Below are 17323 nucleotides of genomic sequence, written 5' to 3' on the forward strand. Positions count from 1 at the left end.
CTCCACACAGTATAATGCCCCTTTAACTGCCTCCACACAGTATAATGCCCATATAACTGCTTCCACACAGTATAATGCCCCTATAACTGCCTCCACACAGTATAATGCCCCTATAACTGCCTCCACACAGTATAATGCCCCTATAACTGCCTCCACACAGTATAATGCCCCCATAACTGCCCTCCACACAGTATAATGCCCCTATAACTGCCTCCACACAGTATAATGCCCCTATAACTGCCTCCACACAGTATAATGCCCCTATAACTGCCTCCACACAGTATAATGCCCCTATAACTGCCTCCACACAGTATAATGCCCCTATAACTGCCTCCACACAGTATAATGCCCCTATAACTGCCTCCACACAGTATAATGCCCCTATAACTGCCTCCACACAGTATAATGCCCCTTTAACTGCCTCCACACAGTATAATGCCCATATAACTGCTTCCACACAGTATAATGCCCCTATAACTGCCTCCACACAGTATAATGCCCCTATAACTGCCTCCACACAGTATAATGCCCCTATAACTGCCTCCACACAGTATAATGCCCCCATAACTGCCCTCCACACAGTATAATGCCCCTATAACTGCCTCCACACAGTATAATGCCCCTATAACTGCCTCCACACAGTATAATGCCCCTATAACTGCCTCCACACAGTATAATGCCCCTATAACTGCCTCCACACAGTATAATGCCCCTATAACTGCCTCCACACAGTATAATGCCCCTATAACTGCCTCCACACAGTATAATGCCCCTATAACTGCCTCCACACAGTATAATGCCCCTATAACTGCCTCCACACAGTATAATGCCCCTATAACTGCCTCCACACAGTATAATGCCCCTATAACTGCCTCCACACAGTATAATGCCCATATAACTGCTTCCACACAATATAATGCCCCTATAACTGCCTCCACACAGTATAATGCCCCCATAACTGCCCTCCACACAGTATGATGCCCGCATAACTGCCTCCGCACAGTATAATGCCCTAATAACTGCCTCCACACAGCATAATGCCCCTATAACTGCCTCCGCACAGTATAATGCCCCTTAACTGCCTCCAGACAGTATAATGCCAATATAACTGCCTACACACAGAATAATGCCCCTATAACTACCTGCAGACAGTATAATGCCCCTATAACTGCCTCCACAAAGTATAATGCCCCTATAACTACCTCCACACAGCATAATGCCCCTGTAACTGCCTCCAGACCGTATAATGCCCCTATAACTGCCTCCAGACAGTATAATGCCCCTATAACTGCCTCCACACAGTATAATGCCCCTATAACTGCCTCCACACAGTATAATGCCCCTGTAACTGCCTACACACAGTATAATGCCCCTATAGCTGCCAACACACAGTATAATGCCCCCATAACTGCCCTCCACACAGTATAATGCCCCCATAACTGCCCTCCACACAGTATAATGCCCCTATAACTGCCTCCACACAGTATAATGCCCCTATAACTGCCTCCACACAGTATAATGACCCCATAACTGCCCCCACACAGTATAATGCCCCTATAACTGCCCTCCACACAGTATAATGCCCCCATAACTGCCTCCACACAGTATAATGCCCCATAACTGCCTCCACACAGTATAATGCCCCATAACTGCCTCCACACAGTATAATGCCCCTATAACTGCCTCCACACAGTATAATGCCCCTATAGCTGCCCCCACACAGTATAATGCCCCATAACTGCCTCCACACAGTATAATGCCTTTATAACTGCCTCCACACAGTATAATGCCCCTATAACTGCCCTCCACACGGTATAATGCCCCCATAACTGCCTCCAGACGGTATAATGCCCCCATAACTGCCTCCACACGGTATAATGCCCCCATAACTTCCCTCCACACGGTATAATGCCCCCATAACTGCCCTCCACACAGTATAATGCCTCCATAACTGCCTCCACACAGTATAATGCCCCATAACTGCCTCCACACAGTATAATGCCCCCATAACTGCCCTCCACACAGTATAATGCCCCCATAACTGCCCTCCACACAGTATAATGCCCCTATAACTGCCTCCACACAGTATAATGCCCCTATAACTGCCTCCACACAGTATAATGACCCCATAACTGCCCCCACACAGTATAATGCCCCTATAACTGCCCTCCACACAGTATAATGCCCCCATAACTGCCTCCACACAGTATAATGCCCCATAACTGCCTCCACACAGTATAATGCCCCATAACTGCCTCCACACAGTATAATGCCCCTATAACTGCCTCCACACAGTATAATGCCCCTATAGCTGCCCCCACACAGTATAATGCCCCATAACTGCCTCCACACAGTATAATGCCTTTATAACTGCCTCCACACAGTATAATGCCCCTATAACTGCCCTCCACACAGTATAATGCCCCCATAACTGCCTCCAGACGGTATAATGCCCCCATAACTGCCTCCACACGGTATAATGCCCCCATAACTTCCCTCCACACGGTATAATGCCCCTATAACTGCCCTCCACACAGTATAATGCCTCCATAACTGCCTCCACACAGTATAATGCCCCATAACTGCCTCCACACAGTATAATGCCCCATAACTGCCTCCACACAGTATAATGCCCCCATAACTGCCCTCCACACAGTATAATGCCCCTATAACTGCCTCCACACCGTATAATGTCAATATAAATGCCTCCACGCAGTATAATGCCCCTATAACTGCCTCCACACAGCATAATGCCCCTATAACTTCCTCCAGACAGTATAATGCCCCCATAACTGCCCTCCACACAGTATAATGGCCCTATAACTGCCTCCAGACAGTATAATGCCAATATTACTGCCTCCACACAGAATAATGCTCCTATAACTACCTGCACACAGTATAATGCCCCTATAACTGCCTCCACAAAGTATAATGCCCCTATAACTACCTCCACACAGTATAGTGCCCATATAACTGCCTCCACACAGTATAATGCCCATATAACTGCCTCCACACAGTATAATGCCCATATAACTGCCTCCACACAGTATAATGCCCATATAACTGCCTCCACACAGTATAATGCCAATATAACTGCCTCCACACAGTATAATGCCCCAATAGTTGCCCTACAAACAGTATAATGCACCTATAGCTGCCCCCGCACAGTATAATGCCCCTATAGCTGCCCCAACACATTATAATGCCTCATAGCTGCCAACACACAGTACAATGCCCCCATAACTGCCCTCCCCACAGTATAATGCCCCCCATAACTGCCCTCCCCATAGTTTATTGCCCCATAACTGCCTCTACATAGTATAATACCCCTTAACTGACTTCCACACAGTAAAAGTCCCCCATAGCTGCTCCCACGCTGTATAATGCCCCCTACAGCTGCCCCCAATAGTGCCTGATAAAAATAATAATATACATACTCACCTAGCCCCATTCCAATGACGAGTGGAGGAGATCCCTCCGCTACTCCATTCAGTGGAGCTCGGCACAGACAGGCGCGATGACGTCACTGCCTCGCGTCCAGCGATACATAGTGAATGGTAGAGCAGGGACCTTATGGTCTCCTGCTCTACCATTGGCTTCAACTGTATCTGCGTCCTGAAGATGCAGATACAGTTTAAACCGGGAGAAAATAATTGATAAATCCAAAATTGGCAAGATGACAACAATTAATTGGGCTGAATTTCAACTTCAATTATTTTTCGAACAATTGCCCAGCCCTACCGTTTTATGCTTAATTTTGATTTTAGATGTTCCACTACTTCCATATCTGAGGATCCGTATTTCACCATCTATGGACTATGAGCTTATAGAGTCAAACTGTCCTCCACACAGTATAATGCCCCTATAACTGCCTCCACACAGTATAATGCCCCTATAACTGCCCCCACACAGTATAATGTCCCTATAACTGCCCCCACACGGTATAATGTCCCTATAACTGCCTCCACACGGTATAATGCCCATATAACTGCCTCCACACGGTATAATGCAAATATAACTGCCTCCACACAGTATAATGCCCCTATAACTGCCCTCCACACAGTATAATGCCCCCATAACTGCCCTCCACACAGTATAATGCCCCCACAACTGCCCTCCACACAGTATAATGCCCCCATAACTGCCTCCACACAGTATAATGCCCCTATAACTGCCCTCCACACAGTATAATGCCCCCATAACTGCCTCCAGACGGTATAATGCCCCCATAACTGCCTCCACACGGTATAATGCCCCCATAACTGACCTCCACACAGTATAATGCCCCCATAACTGCCTCCACACAGTATAATGCCCCATAACTGCCTCCACACAGTATAATGCCCCATAACGGCCTCCACACAGTATAATGCCCCATAACGGCCTCCACACAGTATAATGCCCCATAACGGCCTCCACACAGTATAATGCCCCATAACGGCCTCCACACAGTATAATTCCCCATAACGGCCTCCACACAGTATAATGCCCCATAACTGCCTCCACACAGTATAATGCCCATATAACTGCCTGCACACAGTACAATGCCCCTATAACTGCCTCCACACAGTACAATGCCCCTATAACTGCCTCCACACAGTATAATGCCCCAATAACTGCCTCCACACAGTATAATGCCCCTATAACTGCCTCCACACAGTATAATGCCCCTATAACTGCCTCCACACAGTATAATGCCCCCATAACTGTCCTCCACACAGTATAATGCCCCTATAACTGCCTGCACACAGTATAATGCCCCCATAACTGTCCTCCACACAGTATAATGCCCCTATAACTGCCTCCACACAGTATAATGCCCCTATAACTGCCTCCACACAGTATAATGTCCCTATAACTGCCTCCACACAGTATAATGCCCCCATAACTGCCCTCCACACAGTATAGTGCCCATATAACTGCCTCCACACAGTATAATGCCCATATAACTGCCTCCACACAGTATAATGCCCATATAACTGCCTCCACACAGTATAATGCCCATATAACTGCCTCCACACAGTATAATGCCAATATAACTGCCTCCACACAGTATAATGCCCCAATAGTTGCCCTACAAACAGTATAATGCACCTATAGCTGCCCCCGCACAGTATAATGCCCCTATAGCTGCCCCAACACATTATAATGCCTCATAGCTGCCAACACACAGTACAATGCCCCCATAACTGCCCTCCCCACAGTATAATGCCCCCCATAACTGCCCTCCCCATAGTTTATTGCCCCATAACTGCCTCTACATAGTATAATACCCCTTAACTGACTTCCACACAGTAAAAGTCCCCCATAGCTGCTCCCACGCTGTATAATGCCCCCTACAGCTGCCCCCAATAGTGCCTGATAAAAATAATAATATACATACTCACCTAGCCCCATTCCAATGACGAGTGGAGGAGATCCCTCCGCTACTCCATTCAGTGGAGCTCGGCGCAGACAGGCGCGATGACGTCACTGCCTCGCGTCCAGCGATACATAGTGAATGGTAGAGCAGGGACCTTATGGTCTCCTGCTCTACCATTGGCTTCAACTGTATCTGCGTCCTGAAGATGCAGATACAGTTTAAACCGGGAGAAAATAATTGATAAATCCAAAATTGGCAAGATGACAACAATTAATTGGGCTGAATTTCAACTTCAATTATTTTTCGACCAATTGCCCAGCCCTACCGTTTTATGCTTAATTTTGATTTTAGATGTTCCACTACTTCCATATCTGAGGATCCGTATTTCACCATCTATGGACTATGAGCTTATAGAGTCAACTATCCACCGTTAGTGAAAAAGCTGGTGATGGATCTCCACCCATGGAAGTCATATCAGATATCATGGTTGGGTGGAATATACGCCATAAAAATGACATTTCTACCGCACATACTCTACGTCTTTCATACGCTCCCCCTCTTAGTATAGTTTATATTACAATCACAGTTTTTTAGAGTTTTGAAAGAGTTCAGTTATAAACTCCTCAATGAGGCCTCATGCACACGAACGTAAAAACGCCTGTAATTACGGGCCCATAGACTTCTATTGGCCACGGATACCTTCTCGTTTGCTTACGGGAAGGTGCCCGAGCCGTTGAAAAATATAGAATATGTCCTATTTCAGGCCGTAATAACGGCCCGTGCAGGCCCATAAAAGTCTATGGGGCTCCTGTAACTACGGGTGGCTACGTGTGTGCACATGTAATTACGGGAGTGTTGCTAGGCGACGTCAGGGGATAGTCACTGTCCAGGGTTCTGAAAGAGTTAATTGATCAGCAGTAACTCTTTCAGCACCCGGGACAGTGACTACCGCCGGAATTAATAGTATTAAAAGTTAACTTACCCAGAACTCCCTGCTTCTTCCTCCAGTCCGGCCTCCCGGGATGACGTTTCATCCCATGTGACTGGTGCAGCCAATCACAGGCTGCAGTGGTCACATGGACTGCCGCGTCATCCAGGGAGGTCGGACTGGATGTCAAAAGAGGGACGCGTCACCAAGACAACGGCCGGGGTATGTATGAACTTCTTTTACTTAAAATCGCTGCGGAAAATATGCCCGAAAGGGCTGCCCCTTCTCTCTATCCAGCACTGATAGAGAAAAGGGGCTGCCGATTAGTGCAATGCAATTTTACATAGAAAACGGGTCCGTAAATACGGGTCGAACACATGTGACAAAGTACCCGTATTTACGCCAGTATTTACGGGAGGAAAAAAATATGTTCGTGTGCATGAGGCCTGAGATGGTATTCAACCCCTCAGAGACTGGCACGGATCTTCTCTGGGTCCTGCCAATGTTTCCGGGTTTGTGGAAGTGAGGGTCCTCTACTTCACATCTGGTGGACTTGTCCCAGAGTACGCCGTTTTTGAATATGCTTCTACTATTTCACATCTCCCTTAGTAAATCCCCCCCCCCCCTCCCCTAAAAAGCATTACTGAATAAACCAGTTCCCGATAGCCGAAGCATACTCAAAAATTAATTATATTTATGTTTCTGGCAGTCAGAATCACAATGTCGGGGGCATGGAGGACTCCATCGATTAGCCCAGATTGTGTGAAACTGAAATTGTCATGGATCATGGTCAATGCGAAACTCTCAAGTATTATTTAGGATAGGGTTAAGTTATTTGAGAAGATTTGCTCCCCCTGGATAATTTACTTTGCCGACATAAGCGCAATCTTTGCTTCACCTTGATTATTTGGTGGACGATCATACTACTTGTGCTCTCTCTGAGTTTGGATGGAGGAGACATCAGAAATGATTCTTCTTGCTCTGCTTCTCCCTCTCCCCCATTTTTTTTATTTTTCTTCCCCCCCCCCCTTTTCCCCGTCTCTTCGTAAAGTTTCACCTAGATGGTTATTGAAACCTCCTACTGTTCTTTTTGTCTCTTACGTTGATACAACCCCGTTATACTGAAGTGCTTCACACTGGAGATATGTTGACACTACGGATCTTCCAGTTCTCTTTGTGAATGGTATGTCAATATGGGTTTCACGTACCACTTTACAAAGCATTAGTGAGGCCTCATCTAGAATATGCATATGTACAAACTATGAAACTATGTATGTAACTATGTATGTATGTATGTATGTAACTATGTATGTATGTAACTATGTATGTATGTAACTATGTATGTATGTAACTATGTATGTATGTAATATGTAACGATGTATTCTATTCAAAAAGATTGAAACATAGATATGTTGTATAGTTCTCTTTATCTTTATTTTACTCCCTTCTGGGTCATCATCCAACATTGTCATTGTATTTTTTTCTATTTTGTCCTGTCCTATGAAGTATTTTATGGTTCCCGGTTTCTTCTAGTTGGGCCTACAGGTTAGAAACCTAAAGATCTTGCAATTACCGAAACATGGAAAAGGACAGGATGTACATGTCTAAGAGTATATTAAACCTCACCTTGGAGATCATCTATCTGGTGACTGGAGAGGTGAGTCATTCTTGAGTCGTTTGACTACTATCTCAGCCGGAGGGGCCCTCAAACTTTTATGGCTTATCCTCTTGACTCTTAGATTTATGTGCCTTCAAAGAATACCAGAAAGCCTGTAACAACCAACATCCATACCCAAGTGTCATATAAACAAAGCAGGACACATAAGCAAAACAATGAGCAGAAGATCCTAGACCTCACCAACAAGATCATTCATCAGCTGACTGGAGAGGTGAGGACTACCGGGAATGGTGGGACATTATATAGTGACGCTATGAAGGTGTTGGGATGATGACTGTCTCATTGTGTGTCAGGTTCCTATAAGGTGTCAGGATGTCAACGTCTATTTCTCCATGGAGGAGTGGGAGTATATAGAAGAACACAAGGATCTGTACAAGGATGTCATGGTGGAGGACCACCAGCCCCTCACATCACCGGGTAAGAGGAATCTGTACAAGGACGTCATGATGGAGGACCACCGGCCCCTCACATCACCGGGTAAGAGGGATCCGTACAAGGACGTCATGATGGAGGACCACCGGCCCCTCACATCACCGGGTAAGAGGAGATTAGATTACTGTATGTATGAACATATCTTTACATGTACATTGTGAATATTACAGATATGAGTGACAGATAAATTGACTCAGAACCTTTGTGAGCTGTAAATTCATAGTTTGCCATTAGAACTAGATGATGAGACTTTTCTATCATCTTCCTATTACTTCCCAACCTTCCCTAATGTGTTAACCTAGGACACACTTACTGATAATTGGGTTTAAAGAGTCTGTCACCACATTATAAGTGCCCTATATTGTACATGATGTGATCGGCGCTGTAATGTAGATAATAGTGGTCCTAGTAATAAAGAGTCTCTGTCACCACATTATAAGAGCCCTATATTGTACATAATGTGATCGGCGCTGTAATGTAGATTACTGCAGTGTTTTTTATTTAGAAAAACGATCATTTTTGACAAAGTTATGACCTATTTTAGCTTTATGCTAATGAGTTTCTTAATGAACAACTGGGCGTGTTTTTACTATATGACCAAGTGGGTGTTGTGGAGAAAAGTGTATGACGCTGACCAATCAGCGTCATACACTTCTCTCCATTCATTTACACAGCACATAGTGATCTTACTAGATCACTATGTGCAGCCACATACACACACACTAACGTTACTAAAGTGTCCTGACAGTGAATAGAGATCACTACCAGCCAGGACGTGATGACTATTCAGAATCCTGACACTTTGCTAACGTTTGTGTGAGATTGACAGCAAGGCAAGCGTAATCTCGTTTTAAATTACAGTTTACAGCGTAATCTCGCGAGATTACGCTTGACTTGCTGTAAATCACACAGAAACGTTAGCGAAGTGTCAGGGTTCTGAATAGACATCCTGTCCTGGCTGGTAGTGATCTCTATTCACTCTCAGGACACTTCAGTAACGTTAATGTGTGTGTATGTGGCTGCACATAGTGATCTAGTAAATCACTATGTGCTGTGTAAATGAATGGAGAGAAGTGTATGACGCTGATTGGTCACTGATTGGTCAGCGTCATACACTCCTCCTTTTGCCCACTGGCTCAAAAAGTAAAACACGCCCAGTTGGACATTAAGAAACTCATTAGCATAAAGCTAAATTAGGTCGTAACTCCATCAAAAATGATCGTTTTTCGAAATAAAAAACACATCATGTACAATATAGGCCACTTATAATGTGGTGACAGAGCCTCTTTAACTAGGTAGATGATCTTTGTCTTCAATGAATGCAAGTCATGACGTGTAGACCAATGAAGGGAGCTAATGGAAAGCTTCAAAGGACAGGCACCATGCATACATACAGTGACACCATGGACAGGGTCAGAATCTGGACCACCTTGTTCTTGAGATCAGTATAGAGGCCTTAATACAAGGGCCAATGGTCGGGCAAACGCTCGTTTATCGGCTGATCTTCTCGTTTATGTGGGCAATAAAATGCTCACTAGTCAGCAGCACATCTCCCTGAGTAAACAGGGAGACTTGCTGCCGTCATAATGGAAATGTATGGGGATGAGCAATCGTAGTAATGATCGCTCCTCCCAATACATAACCAAGCATAGCTCCTTGTGAAAGGTGTAAGCGAGCGACGATCAACAAGCTGATTCGTCAATTGGCCCCATTCGAGCCGTTGAATAGAACCCTTAGACCCTAATGCACACAAGAATTTGAGTATTCTACTCCGGTTTCTATTCAAAGACTGTGTGAAACCATGCATGGGTACAAGCAATAGATTGATTAGATATGTGATCTCGAAGATGCCTGAGATTACTACGTCTATGGTCAACTCCTCTCTCCTTGTTACCAGCATGTCCTACACTCCTTTACTACTGTTCCACTAGTCCTCTTCATTACCCCTTCCCACCACAGTAGATCTATGACCACAATTGAAATATCACCCTTTCCAATTGTAAAGGCCCTATTACACTGGCCAATTTTGGCCGTTGCAAAGAGCGTTGATCAACGAGACAGCTCATTGATCGGTGCTCGTTTGCTCCTGTCACACGGAGCTATGTATGGGGACAAGCGCTCGTTACTCCGATCGCTCGTCCCCATACATTACTATCATGTCGACAGCGCGTCTTTGTTTACACAGGGAGATCTGCTGCCGACAACGATTATATTTCAGTTTTTTGAAACGATACGATCAGCCGATGATCGAGCGTTTGCACGATCATCGGCTGATCGCTGTCCTATTTACACTGGACGGTTATCGGCAATGAGTGTTCTATGAAGTCTTGTCTGCCCGATAATTGGCCAGTGTAAGGGCCTTAAGGCTTGTTTGTGTATGTTATTTTAACATTTTTTTATATGAGTAGACTTTTATGCAGTATACACATGATTCAATTCTGGGGCTGGTGTATTTAAATGACTACTTATTGACGTGTCCTTCAGATGTCCCTCAGGCCACAAATACATCTAGAAGATCTTCCCGCCTTATTTCTTCAATGGAATCTATGAATGATCACAGTCGTTCTATTAATATCCAGACTGCAAACCATTCGTCATGGGAACCAAACACGATCAACCATCTGGAGACTCCGCCTTCATGTGAAGAAGTCATTAATACCAACGTTAAAAGAACCACAGACCATCCACGATATTCGACTACTCATGTTAGTACGGAACCAACGTTACCTGACGGACGGAGTCTCACAGACACTGACGTTATTACCCCCGCAGATCATACACAACCAGATCAATTAACTCATATTCAGGAAGAATCCGTATTAAGCAACGATCATCCTGCCATCATGAATTCACCCTCTATTCTTACACAAATTAAGGAGGAACCAGTCTCATGTGATGAAAATAATATCGCGGAGACAAACGCTGACATTTATACACCATCCGATCACCCACAAACCGATCCATCACCTGATATGGAGGAGAAACCGGCTTCGTGTGATCAAAATATCAGCTCGATCTCTTCTAACGTCGATATCCTACATCACATAGCCTCTACAGGCGAGTATATCACATACTATCGTAAACATAAGCCCGCAGAGAAACTTTTCTTCTGTTCAGAATGTGGCAAAAGTTTCAATCGTAATTCCCACCTCATAAGCCATCAAAGAAGTCACACAGGAGAGAAGCCATACTCTTGTTCTGAATGTGGTAAGCGGTTTATGAGGAGTTCCCATTTGGTTAGGCATAAGAGGATTCACACGGGGGAGAAACCACATTCATGCTCCGAATGTGGGAAACGTTTCATTACAACCTCAGATCTTGTGATCCATCGGAGAACCCATACCGGAGAGAGGCCCTACCATTGCTCGGAATGTGGAAAGAGTTTTATCTGTAATTCGGTTCTCATAAAACATCTGAGGACTCACACGGGGGAAAAAAGACATTGCTGTCCGGATTGTGGCAAGTATTTTACCACTAACGCCTATCTTGTTGTCCACCGGAGAATCCACACGGGAGTGAAACCGTTTTCTTGTATGGAATGTGGAAAGAGTTTTACTTGTAATTCCGTTCTTACCAAACATCAGAAGATCCACATGGAAAGGAACAGCAAATCCGACCTTGCTAGACATAACAAAAGCCAGGCAAGGAAAAAACTTTTTCCTTGTAGTCAATGTGGGGAAATTTTTGCAAATAACACACAATTTTTAAGTCACCAGGAAAGTCACTCAAAGGAATCATTTACTGGATCACAACTTTATGGACATCAGACCATTTATGATGGAGAAAAATCACATTATTGTTGGGACTGCGGTAAATCTTTTGCCAATGAAAAATCTCTTGTTCTGCATCAGCGACGTCATATAGGAGAGAAGCCATACTCCTGCTCGGACTGTGGGAAGTGTTTTACGGAAAGAGGACATCTTGCAAGGCATCTAGAAAGTCACCAAAGATAGATAATTCAGTCCTTCTCAGGTTCTCCATGGTTCTATGTTTTTTTTTACAGATATAGTTTTTCCAAATATATTTCTCTATAAACTTTAGAAAGCATTTAATTAAAAAAAAATATATATATTTGGTTTACTTTATGGATAATTTTTTTAAATCTGCTTATTAAATTATTTGCACAAAATTGAATATTTTTGCACCAATGAATAAGTAACCATTCCACTTGTGGGACCTCCCACTGATCACAAGAACAGGGGTCGTTTCTCTACATTTAACTCTTCGTGAGCTGGCAGGAGAGATCAGAAGAAAAAAAAAGAGAAGTCCACGGGTATAAGCATTATTCATTCTTAGCCCCTTTAACGCCTTAATAACCAAGCATGAAAATGCCGTAATGACCAGCTAAATATTTGGTTTTGCATTTCAGCTACAACACAATTTAATTTTTTATTGACGTGGCTATATGAGGCCTTGTTTTATGCGGCAGAATTTGTATTTTTTTTCTACGTAGTTTGTGGGGTACAAAAAAATTACTGTGTAATTATATTTTTTCGGCATTAATGTAGGAAAAATGATTTTGGACATTTTTATTTTTTTTTTATCCAGTTCACGTTTCCTTCTAAATAACCTGATGAATTAATTCTTCAAGTTCTTATAGTTGTGTAGCTACCCTAAACTAAAGGAGATGCAGGGCTCATTTTATGTCATGTTCACACTACGACCCTGACCACGTTTACACTACGACCCTGACCACGTTCACACTACGACCCTGATCACGTTCACACCACCACCCTGATCACGTTCACACCACCACCCTGATCACGTTCACACCACCACCCTGATCACGTTCACACCACCACCCTGATCACGTTCACACCACCACCCTGATCACGTTCACACCACCACCCTGATCACGTTCACACCACCACCCTGATCACGTTCACACCACCACCCTGATCACGTTCACACCACCACCCTGATCACGTTCACACCACCACCCTGATCACGTTCACACCACCACCCTGATCACGTTCACACCACCACCCTGATCACGTTCACACCACCACCCTGATCACGTTCACACCACCACCCTGATCACGTTCACACCACCACCCTGATCACGTTCACACCACCACCCTGATCACGTTCACACCACCACCCTGATCACGTTCACACCACCACCCTGATCACGTTCACACCACCACCCTGATCACGTTCACACCACCACCCTGATCACGTTCACACCACCACCCTGATCACGTTCACACCACCACCCTGATCACGTTCACACCACCACCCTGATCACGTTCACACCACCACCCTGATCACGTTCACACCACCACCCTGATCACGTTCACACCACCACCCTGATCACGTTCACACCACCACCCTGATCACGTTCACACCACCACCCTGTTCACGTTCACACCACCACCCTGTTCACGTTCACACCACCACCCTGATCACGTTCACACCACCACCCTGATCACGTTCACACCACCACCCTGATCACGTTCACACCACCACATTGATCACGTTCACACCACCACCCTGATCACGTTCACACCACCACCCTGATCACGTTCACACCACCACCCTGATCACGTTCACACCACCACCCTGATCACGTTCACACCACCACCCTGATCACGTTCACACCACCACCCTGATCACGTTCACACCACCACCCTGATCACGTTCACACCACCACCCTGATCACGTTCACACCACCACCCTGATCACGTTCACACCACCACCCTGATCACGTTCACACCACCACCCTGATCACGTTCACACCACCACCCTGATCACGTTCACACCACCACCCTGATCACGTTCACACCACCACCCTGATCCCGTTCACACCACCACCCTGATCCCGTTCACACCACCACCCTGATCCCGTTCACACCACCACCCTGATCCCGTTCACACCACCACCCTGATCCCGTTCACACCACCACCCTGACCCCGTTCACACCACCACCCTGACCCCGTTCACACCACCACCCTGACCCCGTTCACACCACCACCCTGACCCCGTTCACACCACCACCCTGACCCCGTTCACACCACCACCCTGACCCCGTTCACACCACCACCCTGACCCCGTTCACACCACCACCCTGACCCCGTTCACACCACCACCCTGACCCCGTTCACACCACCACCCTGACCCCGTTCACACCACCACCCTGACCCCGTTCACACCACCACCCTGACCCCGTTCACACCACCACCCTGACCCCGTTCACACCACCACCCTGACCCCGTTCACACCACCACCCTGACCCCGTTCACACCACCACCCTGACCCCGTTCACACCACCACCCTGACCCCGTTCACACCACCACCCTGACCCCGTTCACACCACCACCCTGACCCCGTTCACACCACCACCCTGACCCCGTTCACACCACCACCCTGACCCCGTTCACACCACCACCCTGACCCCGTTCACACCACCACCCTGACCCCGTTCACACCACCACCCTGACCCCGTTCACACCACCACCCTGACCCCGTTCACACCACCACCCTGACCCCGTTCACACCACCACCCTGACCCCGTTCACACCACCACCCTGACCCCGTTCACACCACCACCCTGACCCCGTTCACACCACCACCCTGACCCCGTTCACACCACCACCCTGACCCCGTTCACACCACCACCCTGACCCCGTTCACACCACCACCCTGACCCCGTTCACACCACCACCCTGACCCCGTTCACACCACCACCCTGACCCCGTTCACACCACCACCCTGACCCCGTTCACACCACCACCCTGACCCCGTTCACACCACCACCCTGACCCCGTTCACACCACCACCCTGACCCCGTTCACACCACCACCCTGACCCCGTTCACACCACCACCCTGACCCCGTTCACACCACCACCCTGACCCCGTTCACACCACCACCCTGACCCCGTTCACACCACCACCCTGACCCCGTTCACACCACCACCCTGACCCCGTTCACACCACCACCCTGACCCCGTTCACACCACCACCCTGACCCCGTTCACACCACCACCCTGACCCCGTTCACACCACCACCCTGACCCCGTTCACACCACCACCCTGATCCCGTTCACACCACCACCCTGATCCCGTTCACACCACCACCCTGATCCCGTTCACACCACCACCCTGATCCCGTTCACACCACCACCCTGATCCCGTTCACACCACCACCCTGATCCCGTTCACACCACCACCCTGATCCCGTTCACACCACCACCCTGATCCCGTTCACACCACCACCCTGATCCCGTTCACACCACCACCCTGATCCCGTTCACACCACCACCCTGATCCCGTTCACACCACCACCCTGATCACGTTCACACCACCACCCTGATCACGTTCACACCACCACCCTGATCACGTTCACACCACCACCCTGATCACGTTCACACCACCACCCTGATCACGTTCACACCACCACCCTGATCACGTTCACACCACCACCCTGATCACGTTCACACCACCACCCTGATCACGTTCACACCACCACCCTGATCACGTTCACACCACCACCCTGATCACGTTCACACCACCACCCTGATCACGTTCACACCACCACCCTGATCACGTTCACACCACCACCCTGATCACGTTCACACCACCACCCTGATCACGTTCACACCACCACCCTGATCACGTTCACACCACCACCCTGATCACGTTCACACCACCACCCTGATCACGTTCACACCACCACCCTGATCACGTTCACACCACCACCCTGATCACGTTCACACCACCACCCTGATCACGTTCACACCACCACCCTGTTCACGTTCACACCACCACCCTGATCACGTTCACACCACCACCCTGATCACGTTCACACCACCACCCTGATCACGTTCACACCACCACCCTGATCACGTTCACACCACCACCCTGATCACGTTCACACCACCACCCTGATCCCGTTCACACCACCACCCTGATCCCGTTCACACCACCACCCTGATCCCGTTCACACCACCACCCTGATCCCGTTCACACCACCACCCTGATCCCGTTCACACCACCACCCTGATCCCGTTCACACCACCACCCTGATCCCGTTCACACCACCACCCTGATCCCGTTCACACCACCACCCTGATCCCGTTCACACCACCACCCTGATCCCGTTCACACCACCACCCTGATCCCGTTCACACCACCACCCTGATCCCGTTCACACCACCACCCTGATCCCGTTCACACCACCACCCTGACCCCGTTCACACCACCACCCTGACCCCGTTCACACCACCACCCTGACCCCGTTCACACCACCACCCTGACCCCGTTCACACCACCACCCTGACCCCGTTCACACCACCACCCTGACCCCGTTCACACCACCACCCTGACCCCGTTCACACCACCACCCTGACCCCGTTCACACCACCACCCTGACCCCGTTCACACCACCACCCTGACCCCGTTCACACCACCACCCTGACCCCGTTCACACCACCACCCTGACCCCGTTCACACCACCACCCTGACCCCGTTCACACCACCACCCTGACCCCGTTCACACCACCACCCTGACCCCGTTCACACCACCACCCTGACCCCGTTCACACCACCACCCTGACCCCGTTCACACCACCACCCTGACCCCGTTCACACCACCACCCTGACCCCGTTCACACCACCACCCTGACCCCGTTCACACCACCACCCTGACCCCGTTCACACCACCACCCTGACCCCGTTCACACCACCACCCTGACCCCGTTCACACCACCACCCTGACCCCGTTCACACCACCACCCTGACCCCGTTCACACCACCACCCTGACCCCGTTCACACCACCACCCTGACCCCGTTCACACCACCACCCTGACCCCGTTCACACCACCACCCTGACCCCGTTCACACCACCACCCTGACCCCGTTCACACCACCACCCTGACCCCGTTCACACCACCACCCTGACCCCGTTCACACCACCACCCTG

General features: G+C 48.2%; 1 protein-coding gene across 1 annotated transcript in view; it reads left to right on the forward strand.

Moving 5' to 3' along the window:
- Positions 1–17323, forward strand: part of LOC142662999 (uncharacterized) — a 46973-nt gene that overhangs the window by 3252 nt on the left and 26398 nt on the right. The window contains exons 2-5 of the mRNA XM_075841293.1: positions 7824–7947; positions 8030–8179; positions 8262–8505; positions 10885–12347. Of these exons, the coding sequence (XP_075697408.1) occupies positions 7870–7947; positions 8030–8179; positions 8262–8505; positions 10885–12347 (1935 nt within the window). The 5' untranslated portion in view covers positions 7824–7869. The remainder of the gene's footprint in view (positions 1–7823; positions 7948–8029; positions 8180–8261; positions 8506–10884; positions 12348–17323) is intronic.

The sequence above is a fragment of the Rhinoderma darwinii genome, chromosome 11 (assembly GCF_050947455.1).
Source record: "Rhinoderma darwinii isolate aRhiDar2 chromosome 11, aRhiDar2.hap1, whole genome shotgun sequence".
NCBI lineage: Eukaryota > Metazoa > Chordata > Amphibia > Anura > Rhinodermatidae > Rhinoderma > Rhinoderma darwinii.